Here is a 15,192-nt window from a genome sequence, read left to right as displayed (position 1 = left end):
AACAGAATAAAACTGTTAGTTTTTTTTTCGAATTTTGTGCTATCTCTGATGTTCAAGTGGAAATTATAAAAAAAGAAAATTGGGTTCTGATTAAGAAAAAATCTCAGAGTGTTATATTTTTATTTCAGATATTCCAAAAGGGTTTGGATTCGGTGAAATTACCCACAAAGTAACAGAATGTGACGAGAGACTTGAGTTGGATTGTTATGGAAGTCTGTGGATGTATAAATCATTAGTTATTTATAAATTTCAAGATGAACCTGTCAGCATGTCGTCGATTAACGTAACAGATATTTTTACCAGTACGGAGGTGGAGAATGATAGTACAGCAGGATATTATAATATTAGTGATAACACTGTAACACCTACCACTGAAATGTCCGGTTTTACTTCTATTATTGGCAGGTCAGTTGATAAATTTTCTTCTTTTTCTTAACTCTTTGAACACTTTGATCTGTCTTCATTAGCCCACATAGTGTAGAAAAGTAGGACGTGAAACTCCATTCATTTTATTTTTTGAACACACAGTGAATGAAATCTAAAACAATATATACTCTAATATAACTTGAAGCGTATGACGTTAACTTTATATAACAGTATATGTTGCGTAATTATGTGGCCCCTAGAGTCGAAAGGATTAAATATGAAGTTCTGTCTTGTATATTATATCTGAAAAATAAAGCCCATAATAAAGAGCATGTAAAATAAATTTGTATGGCATATTTCCCTCATTCTCCACTGCATGGCTTTGTCTGTTTTCATTATATCAGTGGGTCTGGATTTTCCATGAGCCATCATTGCTTGATAAAGGCTATTGTATCATTGTCGAAACTTTATTTCATTTTATTAGTTATTATCCATATAATTGTGTCCAATGAGGTATTAAGTAATGTAAAGGATTAGTATTAGGATTAAGATGTAAAACTCCATTTCATTTCATTTTTCTAATGTTTTGTATCTGTGTATATTCTAGTACTGGTTATTCTATTGTAAGAACAGCCCTGTTTGAGAATCTATCAAAGAAAGATGCTGGAATTTATCAATGTTTTGGTTTAAAGTTTGATAATACTCTAGATTCAGCACGATATACTCTCAAATTTCATGGTAAGTTTATCAATGTTATAACCTCTGGTCTTCAATCTTAAAAAGAGGCAAATTCAAGATGGATGATATAGAAATTAACGATTTTGAATAAGTCACCTTCTCTCATTATTCCCTTCTCCTGGTGGTTCATCTTCACAGTGGACAAGGTTCTTTGTCTAACACCTTGGTTACATGCAGTGATTTGGTTGGATTGTACTCTAGTGAATACAGCCAATCAGAGCCGATGACGGAAAGTCTATAAATGATAAGCCAAAATGTTTACATTCTTTCTGTGGCTCTGAGTACAATTCAGTCAAATTGCTGCATTCTGTGATACAAGAACAGTTGCTAATTGTAGTCAAGGTATAAGACAAAGTTTGTAATACCTTGACCATGGTGACATTTGACACAATTGTTAATTGGCACACAAGTAGATCTAAGATTGTTGGATTGGTTCTTTGAATGATCAGTTGATTTAATACCCTTAATAATTTTATATATTACAGACAGCATCAAACCATTCATTAAGGAAAGTGCATCTGGTAAAATCCGAGCCGAGAAATCAACATCCCTCTCCCTAGATTGTCATGTCGGAGGTTACCCCATTCCCAACGTAAAATGGTATAAAGACGGGGAGATTATTTATAGTAACAACACAATGAACATTGGCTATTCACAAAATGGTTTCAGGTATGCTGTACGCCTCAAAATTTGGATTGTCGTCTGCTTCAAACACACCTATTCTTCACCTTAGATATCTATTTCCTATAAAATTTTAGGCCCAAATTTCAGAAATAAAAGATCTTATTAGTCCCAAGTCTGTATTTTATTTATTATTTAAATACTATGTGGATTTTCTTCAGAATAATGATCGAGAATGCTACAGAAGTGCATGCTGGGAATTATATCTGTGAAGCATCCAATTGTGGCGGGAAAACCAGTAGCAACATGACTCTTCTTGTTGGAGGTAAGAAAGTTGAAATTGTTATACAAGTTTTTTGGGGGGTTCCTTAACTGTTTGAGGGTAAAAACTTCACCATTTGAATCTGCATTAAATTTTGATTTTTAGGGCAATGATGTGGCTTGCTACATCAGTCAATACTGCTGGAAGCCATGACCAGTCACTGTGGTGTCAGCCTTACATCTATCTAAGTAATCAAATTAATGTATTTTAGGTAAACCAGGAGAAGCAGGGTTGTCGTCAGTGTATATTGGTATCATTGTAGGTATACTAGTAGCTACCATTATTATTATTATTATCATTGTGATCTTTATCAGGAGAATGAGAACATCTCTTGTTATTAAGGTAGGTTATCCAGCTTTTATCTTTCACTTTCTTCCAGTCTTCCTGCATTTCTACTTAAACTAAGTGTTTGATGATGTCACTAATCGAAAAATATGCCCTTCGCCATATGTTTTAGTCGATATGCAGGAACCACAGACATCTGATTGAAAATTGGAATGATGCAAATTGATACTATCAGTGTCCCTGATACACATTTAAAGTTAAGAATACCTTTTTACAATCCTTTTAATCAATTATTTGTTTCATTCACCTTCATGAATTTGATTTGTTTAATTTATTTATATTTTGTTATTACTAGATGAAGGACTATGAACAGTATTTATTGCCACCTAAATGTGACTATAATCCAGAAATACCAATTGACGAACAGACAGCCTCTCTTCCTTATGATCCTCAGTGGGAATTCCCTAAAGATAGGCTCAGAATGGGTGAGTAACTCTTATTGACATCTTTTCTGTTACCCATAGTATATTATGGGGCCCTCACATTATAGCAATCTAGTATGAGCTTATGTAACTGAGTTGCATTCGGAACTCATGGCCACTTTCATTATTTGCAGCCATAAGGGCACCCTAGCAAATATTGTACTGATTTCAATGTGCTTAATAAATTGAAACTTATATCCTTTGTATGGATATTTTGGCCATTTTGAAAATTTTGTCACTGGGGCCACAAAAGTTTGCTTTCAGAAAATAACCAATTAACATAATTTACCTAAGTTGATCTGTCCCAAGTTTTTGAAAAAATATTGTATTTGATGTTGATCTTTTTTTAGGTAACGTGTTAGGACAGGGTGCATTTGGTCGTGTTATTAAAACAGAGGCTATTGGGATAGCAGATGAAGATGTTACCATAGTCGCAGTTAAAATGGTCAAAGGTACTATCTCCTTATTTTCTTATCTTCACTCCAAAATATATTTTTAAGTTGAAACATATTTGAGATCCGACAGATATGTTCAAGGACTCTGGCAGAAAAGATCTTTGAGAACCTTGACAAGTGGTTTGGTCAAGGATGAGCTAGAAGACGGGAGCCCTCAGAATCTTAGTGGTTATCCTTGTAAATCATCACTAAGAGGCCAAGGACCAGCTGGTTGACTAGATCATAGAGAACCTAATTAGTTATCTTTTTAAAGTCATTGTTGTTTCTTTACTGATATTTTATTTTTCAGATTGTACGGATAAAGAACAGATGATGGCGCTGTTATCAGAGTTGAAGATTTTAATTCATATTGGACAACATCTTAATATTCTCAATTTACTCGGAGCTGTGACTAAGAACATCAGATTTGGTGAGTTCACACATCTTATAAAAATAGACATACTGTATAATTGTAAAGACAATGCGCACCTTTTCTTGCCTTCAAGTAAATCTGAGATATTATATATCACCATGAATATCGAGGCCCCACCACATCTATCCAAATCACTATCCATGCAGTAGTCAAAACCAAAAATCATACACAAAATGTCCCTCATTGCTCACTGCATGACATGTATTATATAATCTAACCAGTTACAGAGCAGTAGGATTCAAACTATATTTCATTTCATTAGTCCAAAAGAAACAACAATTGAATGTAAACTTCATAAAGAAAAATGCTATGATAGAACAATTTTGATCATTTTTACAGGAGAGCTATATGTTATAGTGGAATACTGTCATTTTGGAAATGTTCGAAGTTATTTATTAAAGAATCAAGCTTCGTTTGTTAACACCATGGAAGATTACAGCGATCCAGCTTTTGAGAAGAAGATGGAGGCTGCAGGAGATAAAAATAAACCCTACTACGTCAACAAACCAGTGGCTATAAATAGCGCAGATTTGATTGGTCCACCTCTCACTACCAAGAATCTGATTTGCTGGTCTTTTCAGGCTGCTCGTGGAATGGAATATCTCGCTTCCAAAAAGGTGAGCTGGGATCAAACTAATAAAAGGAGCAGGACCTTCATAGTAAAAAGTGAAGTCTGCAAAAAATTTTGACGATTTAATTTCATTAGTCCAATAAAGTGCAAATCAGAAGGAATTAAATTTCATTTCATTAGTCAAATAAGGTACAGAACAGTAGGATATAAAACTCTATTTCATTTCATTAGTCCAATAAGATATAGAACAGTAGGATATAAAACTCTATTTCATTTCATTAGTCCAATAAGGTACAGAACAGGAGGATATAAAACTCTATTTCATTTCATTAGTCCAATAAGGTACTGAACAGTAGGATATAAAACTCCATTTCATTTCATTAGTCCAATAAGGTACTGAACAGTAGGATATAAAACTCCATTTCATTTTATTATTTAAGGTATTGAAGAGGGGGATGTAAAATTCTAATTCTTTATTTGATTTATATTTTCAGTACATACATCGAGATCTAGCAGCCCGTAATGTTCTACTGAGTGAAGATAATGTTATTAAAATCAGTGATTTCGGTCTGGCTAAAGATTGTTATAAAAATCTCGAATACAAGAAAAAGGGTGATGTAAGTTTGCTAATTTTAAATCACATCTATGGCAGTCCTTTGTAAAAAAAAAATGTGTACATGCAAGACAGTTCTGTTGGTCAAAATAAAGTATGGCAACATTGAGAATAAAAGTTGTATAGTTGTGGACTCCTCAAAAAAAAAAGTACTTTCAGGTGTTTTTGAAAAGAGTAAGCATGGTTTGCTTTGTACACGACACCCCCTCTTTATAGGTCATCGACTCATTTGTTATTGCTGTATTTTCAAACTTTCCGCACTAATTGGTTGTACTGATACCATTCACATACCAACAGTTATTATATTTGGTGGGGTTGTAAATTCATTGATGAACTGAGCAATAAAATCCATGAAAATTGAGCCCCTTTAATTATTAATGATTTTACAGAAATTCTGTTTTTTGCTGAGATGTAAACGATTTTTTTTTGCTCAAATTTATGAAAACTATAAACTGAAACCTAGAGTAACTTGTCCCTTGTCTGAAAGTTTTAACTAAAAAAATCCTGCCGGTTAATTTTTTAACGTTTTTTGAAAATTTTTAAAATTCAATTTCTGGGATTACTGACCCACAAAGTTGAGCCTTTATGAATATTAATGAAGTCTAGTATGTATAACAATGAAATATTTTTATAAACTAGAACCTGAGTTTTGATATCAGCTGGAATATTTTACAGGGTCCAGTACCAGTGAAGTGGATGGCGTTAGAATCTCTCACTCATAAATGTTATACAACCAAGAGTGATGTGTATGTACCAATTTTAATTTTTTTGAATTTGTTATACTCTCAGTGGCAATTTTATACCAGGATTTCATTTTAACCATTGTCTCATTCATTTTTTATGGAATTGCATGAGAACAGAAAATCAGATTTTATTCTTGAAAAGTGATACAGATAGCTTTAAATAAGGCTTTATCTGTAGATAAAGCAAATGCTTAAGACAGTTTTGTTTCTAGATCATTCAACTTTGACTGTAAATAAGTATTAGTAGACAAATGCTTCTGTCATGGCAAATTTTCCCTCATTGCAAACTTCATTTCATTTCTGTCCTATTTTTGGTAATATTTCTTTCTATTTTTCAGCTGGTCATACGGTGTGTTGATGTACGAACTCTTCTCACTTGGAGGTAATCCCTACTCTGGTATCGAACTGAACGAGAAATTTATTGGTTTATTAAAATCAGGATATCGAATGGAGAAACCTGAACATGCTTCAGATGATATGTAAGTGTTGTTTTTGTTTTTTTGTTGTTTTTTTTTTTCTAATATGATGGTTTGACATTGTGAACTTTGAATTTTTCTTTGGTCAAAAGTGTTTTTTGCTTGTTCGTAATTCATGGAATCAACCCGATATTCAATAAAACAAATTAGAACAGAGTTTATAACTCATTCCATTTTGTATCCTGTTTATTTTCAGCTATAAGGTGATGTTACAATGCTGGGATGCAGACCCTGAAAAACGTCCCACTTTTACTCAACTGGTCAACAGAATGGGAGACTTCCTGGAGGAAAATGTCAAACAGGTATGTTCTGTCTGCCTTCTTTTCTCAAATTTATTTTAAATTAGCAAATTAGAATTTTTAGTTTAGATTACTTTCCCCTACATTTTTCTGGTATTGTAAAGTCAGAGCCTTTCAGTGTAGTAAAGTCAGAGCCTTTCAGTATTGTAAAGTCAGAGCCTTTCAGTGTAGTAAAGTCAGAGCCTTTTCAGTATTGTAAAGTCAGAGCCTTTCAGTATAGTAAAGTCAGAGACTTTCAGTATAGTAAAGTCAGAGCCTTTCAGTATAGTAAAGTCAGAGCCTTTCTGGTATTGTAAAGTCAGAGCCTTTCAGTATAGTAAAGTCAGAGCCTTTCTGGTATAGTAAAGTCAGAGCCTTTCTGGTATAGTAAAGTCAGAGCCTTTCAGTATTGTAAAGTCAGAGCCTTTCTGGTATAGTAAAGTCAGAGCCTTTCTGGTATAGTAAAGTCAGAGCCTTTCAGTATTGTAAAGTCAGAGCCTTTCTGGTATAGTAAAGTCAGAGCCTTTCAGTATTGTAAAGTCAGAGCCTTTCTGGTATAGTAAAGTCAGAGCCTTTCTGGTATTGTAAAGTCAGAGCCTTTCCTCAAATTTATTTTAAACTACCAATTTACAATTTTTAGGGTCAAATTAATTTTCCGTTTTTTACCTAGCTATCTGACTCTGGTATTTTAGGCATGAGGAACAATGATTAGCAGTAATTTAACTATTTAACATTCACTTATACTTGTTCCTTATGTTTCTTTTTTTTAAAAACAAACTTGTTGAAAAGTATCATGTAATTGAATGATTTCTCCTTGTGCTTGAGTTTTAAAGTGTCATGTTCTTACATATTTGAATTTTTTAAATTCTTTTTTTGGAAGTAACTAATTATTTGATATTTATTTTTAGTATTACCTAGATTTAAATTCTCCCTACCAAAAAACACCGGATTATGAAAAAGAACCGTTGAACCAAGATGGCTATTTAAAAATGACCAATGGGATATCGAATGTTGTCCCCGTAACGGGTTCGGGAAATTACACGGGTGATGATGATATCGAATCAGCAAGATATGTCAACCAATCACGTTGGAAGAAAGAAAAGGCAGATGACATCGAACTTCAACCGTTAACGGGGGGAAATCGAGAAAGTGTCATATCAAACGGCGGGGCCACACCAATCAAATCTTCAAAAGGAGAACCAAATTCACCGGTTCAACTTCGAACACGAGCAGATATTCATTGCCCTGACGATACGGACAGCGGCCATTCGAGTAGCTACGCTCCTGGAACTTCACCAGTGGATAACAACGGGTACTTGGAACCCAAGATTCTGGAAGAGCCTGAAAAAGGGCTGGCTCCACGTGAATCAGAGAGACTGTCCGCCAATTCTAACGGGTTGCGTGGAAACAGTGTGTATAATGACTATCCCCCTCCCGCTTATCGTGAGGTCATGAAGAAAAACGATCCGGGTGAACTTCCTGTCTGATAACTCTTGAGGTAACTCCTCTTGCCTTTATTTATATCAAATAGAACTGATAGTGCCGTAGAATATCAAAGTTTTAGGGCTCACGGAAAAATCTGAAACAACAAGTTCACAAACATCAAATTTTAAAAGCTAGTTGGAGTACTGAAAAATAAAGTTACAAAAGGAAAGTGGAGCTGGAAAACTTGAAAATATTGTTGGTACAAATACTGAGAATACAGTAATTGTAGCTTCCTTCCTAACAATCATTAGGAATTTGAAAAACACCTGGAAGTGTGAGATTGTAATTCAATTATGATTGGTTTATCATGAATAATTACAGTAATTATGTGCATAATTAATCAATAATATTATCTTTAAAGTAGACATGTACATATGATTATGAAATTATAATTTCTCATTCGATAAAAAATCATAGCAATATTAAAAACAACTTAATATTTAGTGTTGCAGCAAAAAATTACATGAACATATCCACAGACTTGAAAAATGATTTTGGGAATTCCATGTTTTGCAACAAAACATCTATAATTATGTTGGCAATATATAAGGATGCCTTATTCGTAGCAATGTGTAAATGTTGGAAAGCATTGCATTTAAAACAAATACCTTAGTGTTGTAGCAAACACCACACCTTTGCTACATTGTCAAATGATTGATAAAACAATGGTGGCAACAAATCTATACTAGTGTATGGTAGTGATAGTTCTTAATGTAAAATACATTATTATAAAATCACCACGCCTGTGATACAAACAAAACAAGGGCAAGTTTTTTTTTATCATCAGTGAACCTTCATTGTCATTGTAGGTCATTATCTTGACTCTATCGGGCCCGCTCGTTTGGTGAGTTCTGCACATTCAGAATTTATGGAATCAATATAAGTACGAACAGAATTCAGAACGAGTTCCATGTGTACCGCAAAAATAGTAGGTGCAGACAGAATTCAAAACGCGGAGAAGGATATAGATGGGACAGTTTTGAATGTGACATATCCGTTTCCATATTGTCCGCTTGGGGCAGAATTGGAACACACAGACCCTGTTCAGAACTCTCCAAGCGAGCCCCAACTATCAGTGGTGCTAATCCTACAAACTTTAGATATAATCCTTACCATCTCCTTTAATCTAGGATATATCAAGTTCCATATTTTAGTAGACTGGAAAAACTGGAATTGGAATGATTTCCCGAGGAAAAGGATGAAGGAGAGCCATGTTGGCGAACAGACTGTGATTTGGTTAAGAGTGATAATGTAATGACATAATAAAAGTAGAGAGTTTGATATCATGTGAGAGTAAAACAACACCCCTATTATTAAAAATAGACTCTTCTAAAATCAACAAGAGTGCATCAAAATGGTTGAGGATCTGGATGTGAGGAAGAGTTCATTAAACTGTCGAGGGGTGTTGGATGTATCCAGATTGGAAGGATATTAACTATCAAAACAGAGTTAAACTGTGTTAAACTTTATGTACAATGTTAAACTTGTGTCAAGATTCTAATATAGCTATATTGTTGGTTTAAATCCAAACTTTTCATTGCAAAATATGAAGTTGCAAATAATTCTGAAGAAAAACAAACTCTTATCTGCTGATTAGAATTATAACATTCACGGAGGAATGGATACGAACCAGAGTGGACACTGCCAAAGATTTGAATTTTTTTATATTTTTGAATGAAGTACACATATTATAATGATGTTATCACAAACTGTGCACATATATATACACCTACACAAAATTTTATGATGTCATCACTTTTTGTGCACATATTATACTCATCTTATGATGATGAAAGCATAATTTGTGTAGTTTTTTAAATCAAATTTTGGGTAGTTTACCACAATTCCTATGACCATGAATTTGAAATCATAAAACCACTTTTTTTTAGTTTTACTGATAGTTTTTGAAGATGCATAATCTTAAGTGTTCATTTTATATAGTTATTATGCATTGTGGAAATTGACCTGATGCCAGATGGTCTTGCAAACTGCTCAGATGAAAATGACAAAACCATTTCCAGAATTTAGATTGACACTAAGTAAAATATTATTCCAAGTTAAATAAGGGTTATTGCTCAGCCTGTCGTTAAGATCTAGAATGAATTCTGCGATTTTCACTCAAATTGTTATCTCTGTTTTAAATTTCAATATTTTTCTTTAAATTTTTCAATTTTATCTTCAATTTTACTTTCATATTAGTCAGTTTGCTCAAAATGGTTATTTTATATTTTTTTGAATAGTTTTGGATATTAGGTTAGAATTTTGTCAAGTAGATTTTGTTTTTAGTCAGAGAGGCATATATTATTGTCCCTGTTTCTCAAAAAATCTTATATTCAAATTTTGTTGTTTTTTTACATGCAAATTTGAATATTTTCGATAAATTTTGGATGTAAAATTGTGTTTGAAACGAGGCCCTGTAGCTAAATACGAACTTTCACACTTAGTATGTACATATCAAGTCTTCAATTAGGCCTAGTCTGCTTCTTACTGGGGCACTTACAGTTTCTATTTAAACCATTCCAACGTTTTGGTTCCTGTAATTCTACATAACTACTCAGCTTTTGTTGAATAACAGGAACCATAAATGTTGGGATAGTGGAAATAGAAGATGTAATGATGCTATTGTTAGAAAAACTCAATCAGTACCAAGGCCATCTTCAGTATGGCAAGTTATTACAAACTTCATCTTATACCTCTTATAGCCCTTTTCTTGTATCACAGAAGTTTGTAATGCAGTGATTTGATTGGATTGTACGCTAGCAAATACAGCCAATCAAAGTCCTCGTCAGAAAGTCGGTAATCAATATGCCATAATGGTTAGTCTGTCTGCAGAGGGCTATGGTTGGCTAGCTTACAATCCAATCAAATTGCTGCACTCAGTGATATAAGAAAGGTGGCTATTGCAGTCAAGGTATAGATGAAGTTTGTTATAGCTTGACATTGTGAAGATGCACCAGGGCAAACCAGACAGTTATCTGTCTTGCATCTTATCACTGTCAAGATTTAAGAGTCAAATTTTTAATAGCTTGACATTATGAAGATGGCTGTCTAGTAGATTCCAATCTTCTTTCATGTAGGATGTTTGCTGCCATGGCCTGTGCCTTACAGAATATAAACAATCTTTGTACCACTTTTTATTTCATACTCTCTACTTTCATTTTATAAATCTCCATGTTGAATCTCATGTCATTTAATTATAGTTTTGTTTATTCTAATCATTTAGTGCTGTAAAAGTCAGAAATTTTTAGCGTTAAAACGACATCTGTCAACATTACCCAAATTATAGCTCTGTGGACTCTATAGGATGTCAAATGTCAAACCTACACATTATTAACTATGTAAACTCTCTGAAAGGAATACTCCTGAAGTACTGACACTAAAATTCCAAATGATTTATAATGTTAGATATTTGTCAGTACATGTTTTAATGAATTTTATCTGGTTTTGAAGTACTAGTATACGCAACAACAAAAAAACAAATCTGAACTCCAAAACCCTGAAATTTCATGTAAAAGTCATCATTTAGGAATTTCAAATCAGTATTTCATATAATCGTGATGTTTTCTAGTCTATTTCATGTGTACCATCAATTCACCATGTGTATGCATATCATTATAATTATTTATGCATTAATATAATTATATTTGGAGAAATTGACCCTCATCTTACTTATAGATTGGAAACTTACTACAGTCACTGTGTCACCTTGAAAATACACTGTGGGGGTACAGGGGAGGCATTTGCCCCCCTAGAAAAGTGCTTTGCACCCCATTTGTACCCTCACTTTATTTTCAACAAATCTGAGTGTCTACCTTTTTTCTCCAAAATGTGTCACAATGCACAATATTGATTCATTTTTTCTAAAATTGTCTTGAGAGAACCCTTTAAGACGCTCTCCGAGAGGCTTGCGACTATGACACCACCACTGTGGCACCACAGAGTAACCTAAATTTGAATTCATCCTCAGCAGTTGTCTCCCCATTGAGTAAGTCTGCCCCCTATGTGTACCCCCAGTCTCGGAAGGCTGGTGCTGCCACTCAAAATACATGAAATTTGATGGAAAATATCTGTTGGGACCGCGGCAATAAAGTGGCCATCACCAGTTGTATATAAGACTAGCAGTCATAAGTTTGCAACACTACTCTCATGCAACTGAATTGTGAGTTGTGTTCAGAACTCGTGACCACTTCCATTGTGTGTAACCATGCGCAACTGGTATTCTGGTGTGAGGGCACCTTAAGATTAGTCCAGGACTGGTTCTTGTTTCTGTGGTATTAATTGCCTTAGCGTGGTCCTTCATGTCTCATATTTGACAGTATATGTGTTTTGATTTGAATGTAAGAGTCTAAAATGAGGACTTCTGAATTTGAAATGAAATGGAGAGATCTGTTCTACTTTTCTACACTATATTGGGTAAATAAAAGACACCTGAAAAATTGAAAAGCCAAGTGTAAAGTGCTGTAAAGTGTCAAGAAAGGGTCAATTTCATGCTCACCATTACTCTATAATAAAATCATTTATTTCACATAATATTTGTTGTACTGTGATTATTTATATATAGTATTTCATCCGTCAACTTTTAGAGTCATGAACATAATATTACATTATTCAGAATAATTTCATAATTGCTAGAAGAAATCTTCATACTGGTGAGGATTTATCAGGAAAAATCTATTTGCGGTTTCTTTAAATGAAAATATGTACGTTTATTCATGCAAATTTACCTGTATATTATGTAAAATAGGCTATAATATCAAGAAAGCCACTTTGCAACTGTTTTAGTATAAATATGCAAAATTATATATACTTAGCAACTTTACAAATTTTGGAATATTGAAATATATTTCATTATAAACATATGTGCTATTTTCTTGAAAATTTTAGGTCCAATAATTGTTCCGTTCTGAAATTGTGAGTGCCTCAATTTTCTGCCTTGCTTTTCTGCCATGCATCTTTTTACAGCTTCTTTCAGCCTACTAGTGCCTAGCTAGCAGCATTTCAATTGAAAGCAATGACTTTGTTAAAACTACAGACAACTTTTTAAAGTAAAGACTCATTTATAAGGATCAAAACTCATTTTTTCAATGGACCATCTCTTTACCATCAACTAAAATATTTCCTGCTTTCCCTGTTACTTCATTTGACTATCCATGAAATGCTGTTGCCCATGAATTATTCATAAAATGCTGTAGCATAAGTAATGTCAACTAGAATCTGTAGTCAGTGAATTGTCCATGAAATTCTGTAGCCCAAAAATTGTCCATGAATTGTGTTCATGAAATTCCACCCATAAACTAAACTGTCCTTGAAATTCGTAGCCTATAAATTGTCCATGAAAACCTGAAGCCAATAAACTGTCCATGAAATTCTGTACCCTTAAACTGTCCATAAAATTCTGTACCCTTAAACTGTCCATGAAATGTTGTATTCATTGAAATGTCCATGAAATGCTGTAGCTATGAAATTTGTTAGTCTATTTAATGATCAATGAATTGTATTTTAAATGTACTATATGCAACTGATTATCATTATTATTATTATTGTTATTATTATTATTGTTTCAAGGTATTATATGTAATAATTATATTAAAATAATCAAAATGTATTTTGAACCAGCAATAAATAAATTGTTGCACATTTTATGTTTATTTTTTTAATAAGACACATACATAAATGCATACATGTCTATGATAATTTATATATAATGTAGCATAGCTATGTAATACAGCATATCATATAGCATAGTATATATTACAACATAGCATATATACTATAGCATATATTACAATATGACATATATTACAACATAACATACATTATAATATTGCATATATTACAACATGGCATATATAATATAGCATATATTACAATATGACATATATTACAACATAACATACATTATAATATTGCATATATTACAACATGACATATATAATATAGCATATATTCCAACATGACATATATAATATAGCATATATTACAACATCACATATATAAAATAGCATATATTCCAACATGACATATAATATAGCATATATTACAACATGACATATAATATAGCATATATTACAATATAACATATAATATTGCATATATTACAACATGACATATATAATATAGCATATATTCCAACATGACATATATAGCATATATTACAACATCACATATATAAAATAGCATATATTCCAACATGACATATAATATAGCATATATTACAACATGACATACATAATATAGCATATATTCCAACATGACTTAGTATCATTCAATCATATGCTGTATTATATATCAAGGGCCAAGCCTTTTAGTAGACTCATTGCTCCTTTGATAATCTCAACTCGAATATTGTGAAAAAAAAAACCAGTTTAAAAATGATAAGGATTTATTATAAAACAAAGCCTACAGAATACATTAATAATATCATTTAAATAGGGCTGTTGATTTAGGCATATTTGCCAGTCATTTCTGATAAGAACTCTGAAATGTTCATCAGTGATTTTGCTATTTATATTGAATGACCAAAAGTTATGATAAAAATTGACAAGAAATCCCAATTAATAATGAAATGAAGCCTACAGAATAAAATAATATTATGTATATACAGGGTAACAAATAAATAATACATACAATAATATAACTATATGGGAAGTCGACTTTGTGGAGTGATTTCATTATTTCCCAGAATACCCCCACCCCATCATGAATAATACATAATCCTATTTTAAATGGATTCAAAACACAAAGTTAGTTGGAATATCTTTCAAAATTTGGTCCTAAAATAAATAAATCTGATGAAATTGCAAATACAGATGTTTCATTTCGTGTTTTTTTTGTACATGTTAAAAAAACAGGAAATATTCAGTTCTGCTTTCTAATCCGATTGAAAATACAGCCTGGAAACCTTCAACTGGGCACGTAGAATAGAAGCACTGGTCTAGGCATGTAAAATACTGGTTTCATAAGAAGCAAGCAATTTCAATTTTTGAAAACCATTCATATTGCACATACATTGCGATACAATTTTCAACCAAAGAGTCAAAGTTGTCTAATTTCAGTGATATATTGAAATACTTTAAGGGATTGTGGAGAGGTTTTCTCAATTTTTATGTGTATCACGGACATGGATAGCATCAATTTGCACCATTCCAATTTTCAGTCATATTCTGTGATTCCTGCAATTCCACTAAAACTAAATATTTTATGACATCACTATCCCAAAGGATCTGGGATAGTGATGTCATCATAAGCCTAGTTTTAGAGGAATGACAGGAATCATTTAATACTTGTTTAATTTGAGAATAGTTTCAATATTTTATTTTTGAAAGCTAGAAATGGTTTGAAATCC

At 32.7% G+C, this 15,192-nt stretch overlaps 1 protein-coding gene across 1 annotated transcript; it reads left to right on the top strand.

The window, feature by feature from the left end:
• Window positions 1–2,687: 2,687 nt before the first annotated feature.
• On the top strand, window positions 2,688–6,425 carry LOTGIDRAFT_132723 (hypothetical protein; the record flags this gene model as incomplete). Its single annotated transcript, XM_009067179.1, has 8 exons — window positions 2,688–2,817; window positions 3,165–3,266; window positions 3,559–3,678; window positions 4,024–4,298; window positions 4,747–4,869; window positions 5,541–5,611; window positions 5,947–6,087; window positions 6,281–6,425. 8 exons carry the CDS (start codon window positions 2,688–2,690, stop codon window positions 6,423–6,425), a joined length of 1,107 nt encoding a protein of 368 aa, XP_009065427.1.
• Window positions 6,426–15,192: the final 8,767 nt, after the last annotated feature.

The sequence above is a fragment of the Lottia gigantea genome (genome assembly GCF_000327385.1).
Source record: "Lottia gigantea unplaced genomic scaffold LOTGIsca_80, whole genome shotgun sequence".
Lineage (NCBI taxonomy): Eukaryota > Metazoa > Mollusca > Gastropoda > Lottiidae > Lottia > Lottia gigantea.
Note: the sequence above shows the minus strand (reverse complement) of the source record. Positions and strands in the feature narration are given on the sequence as shown.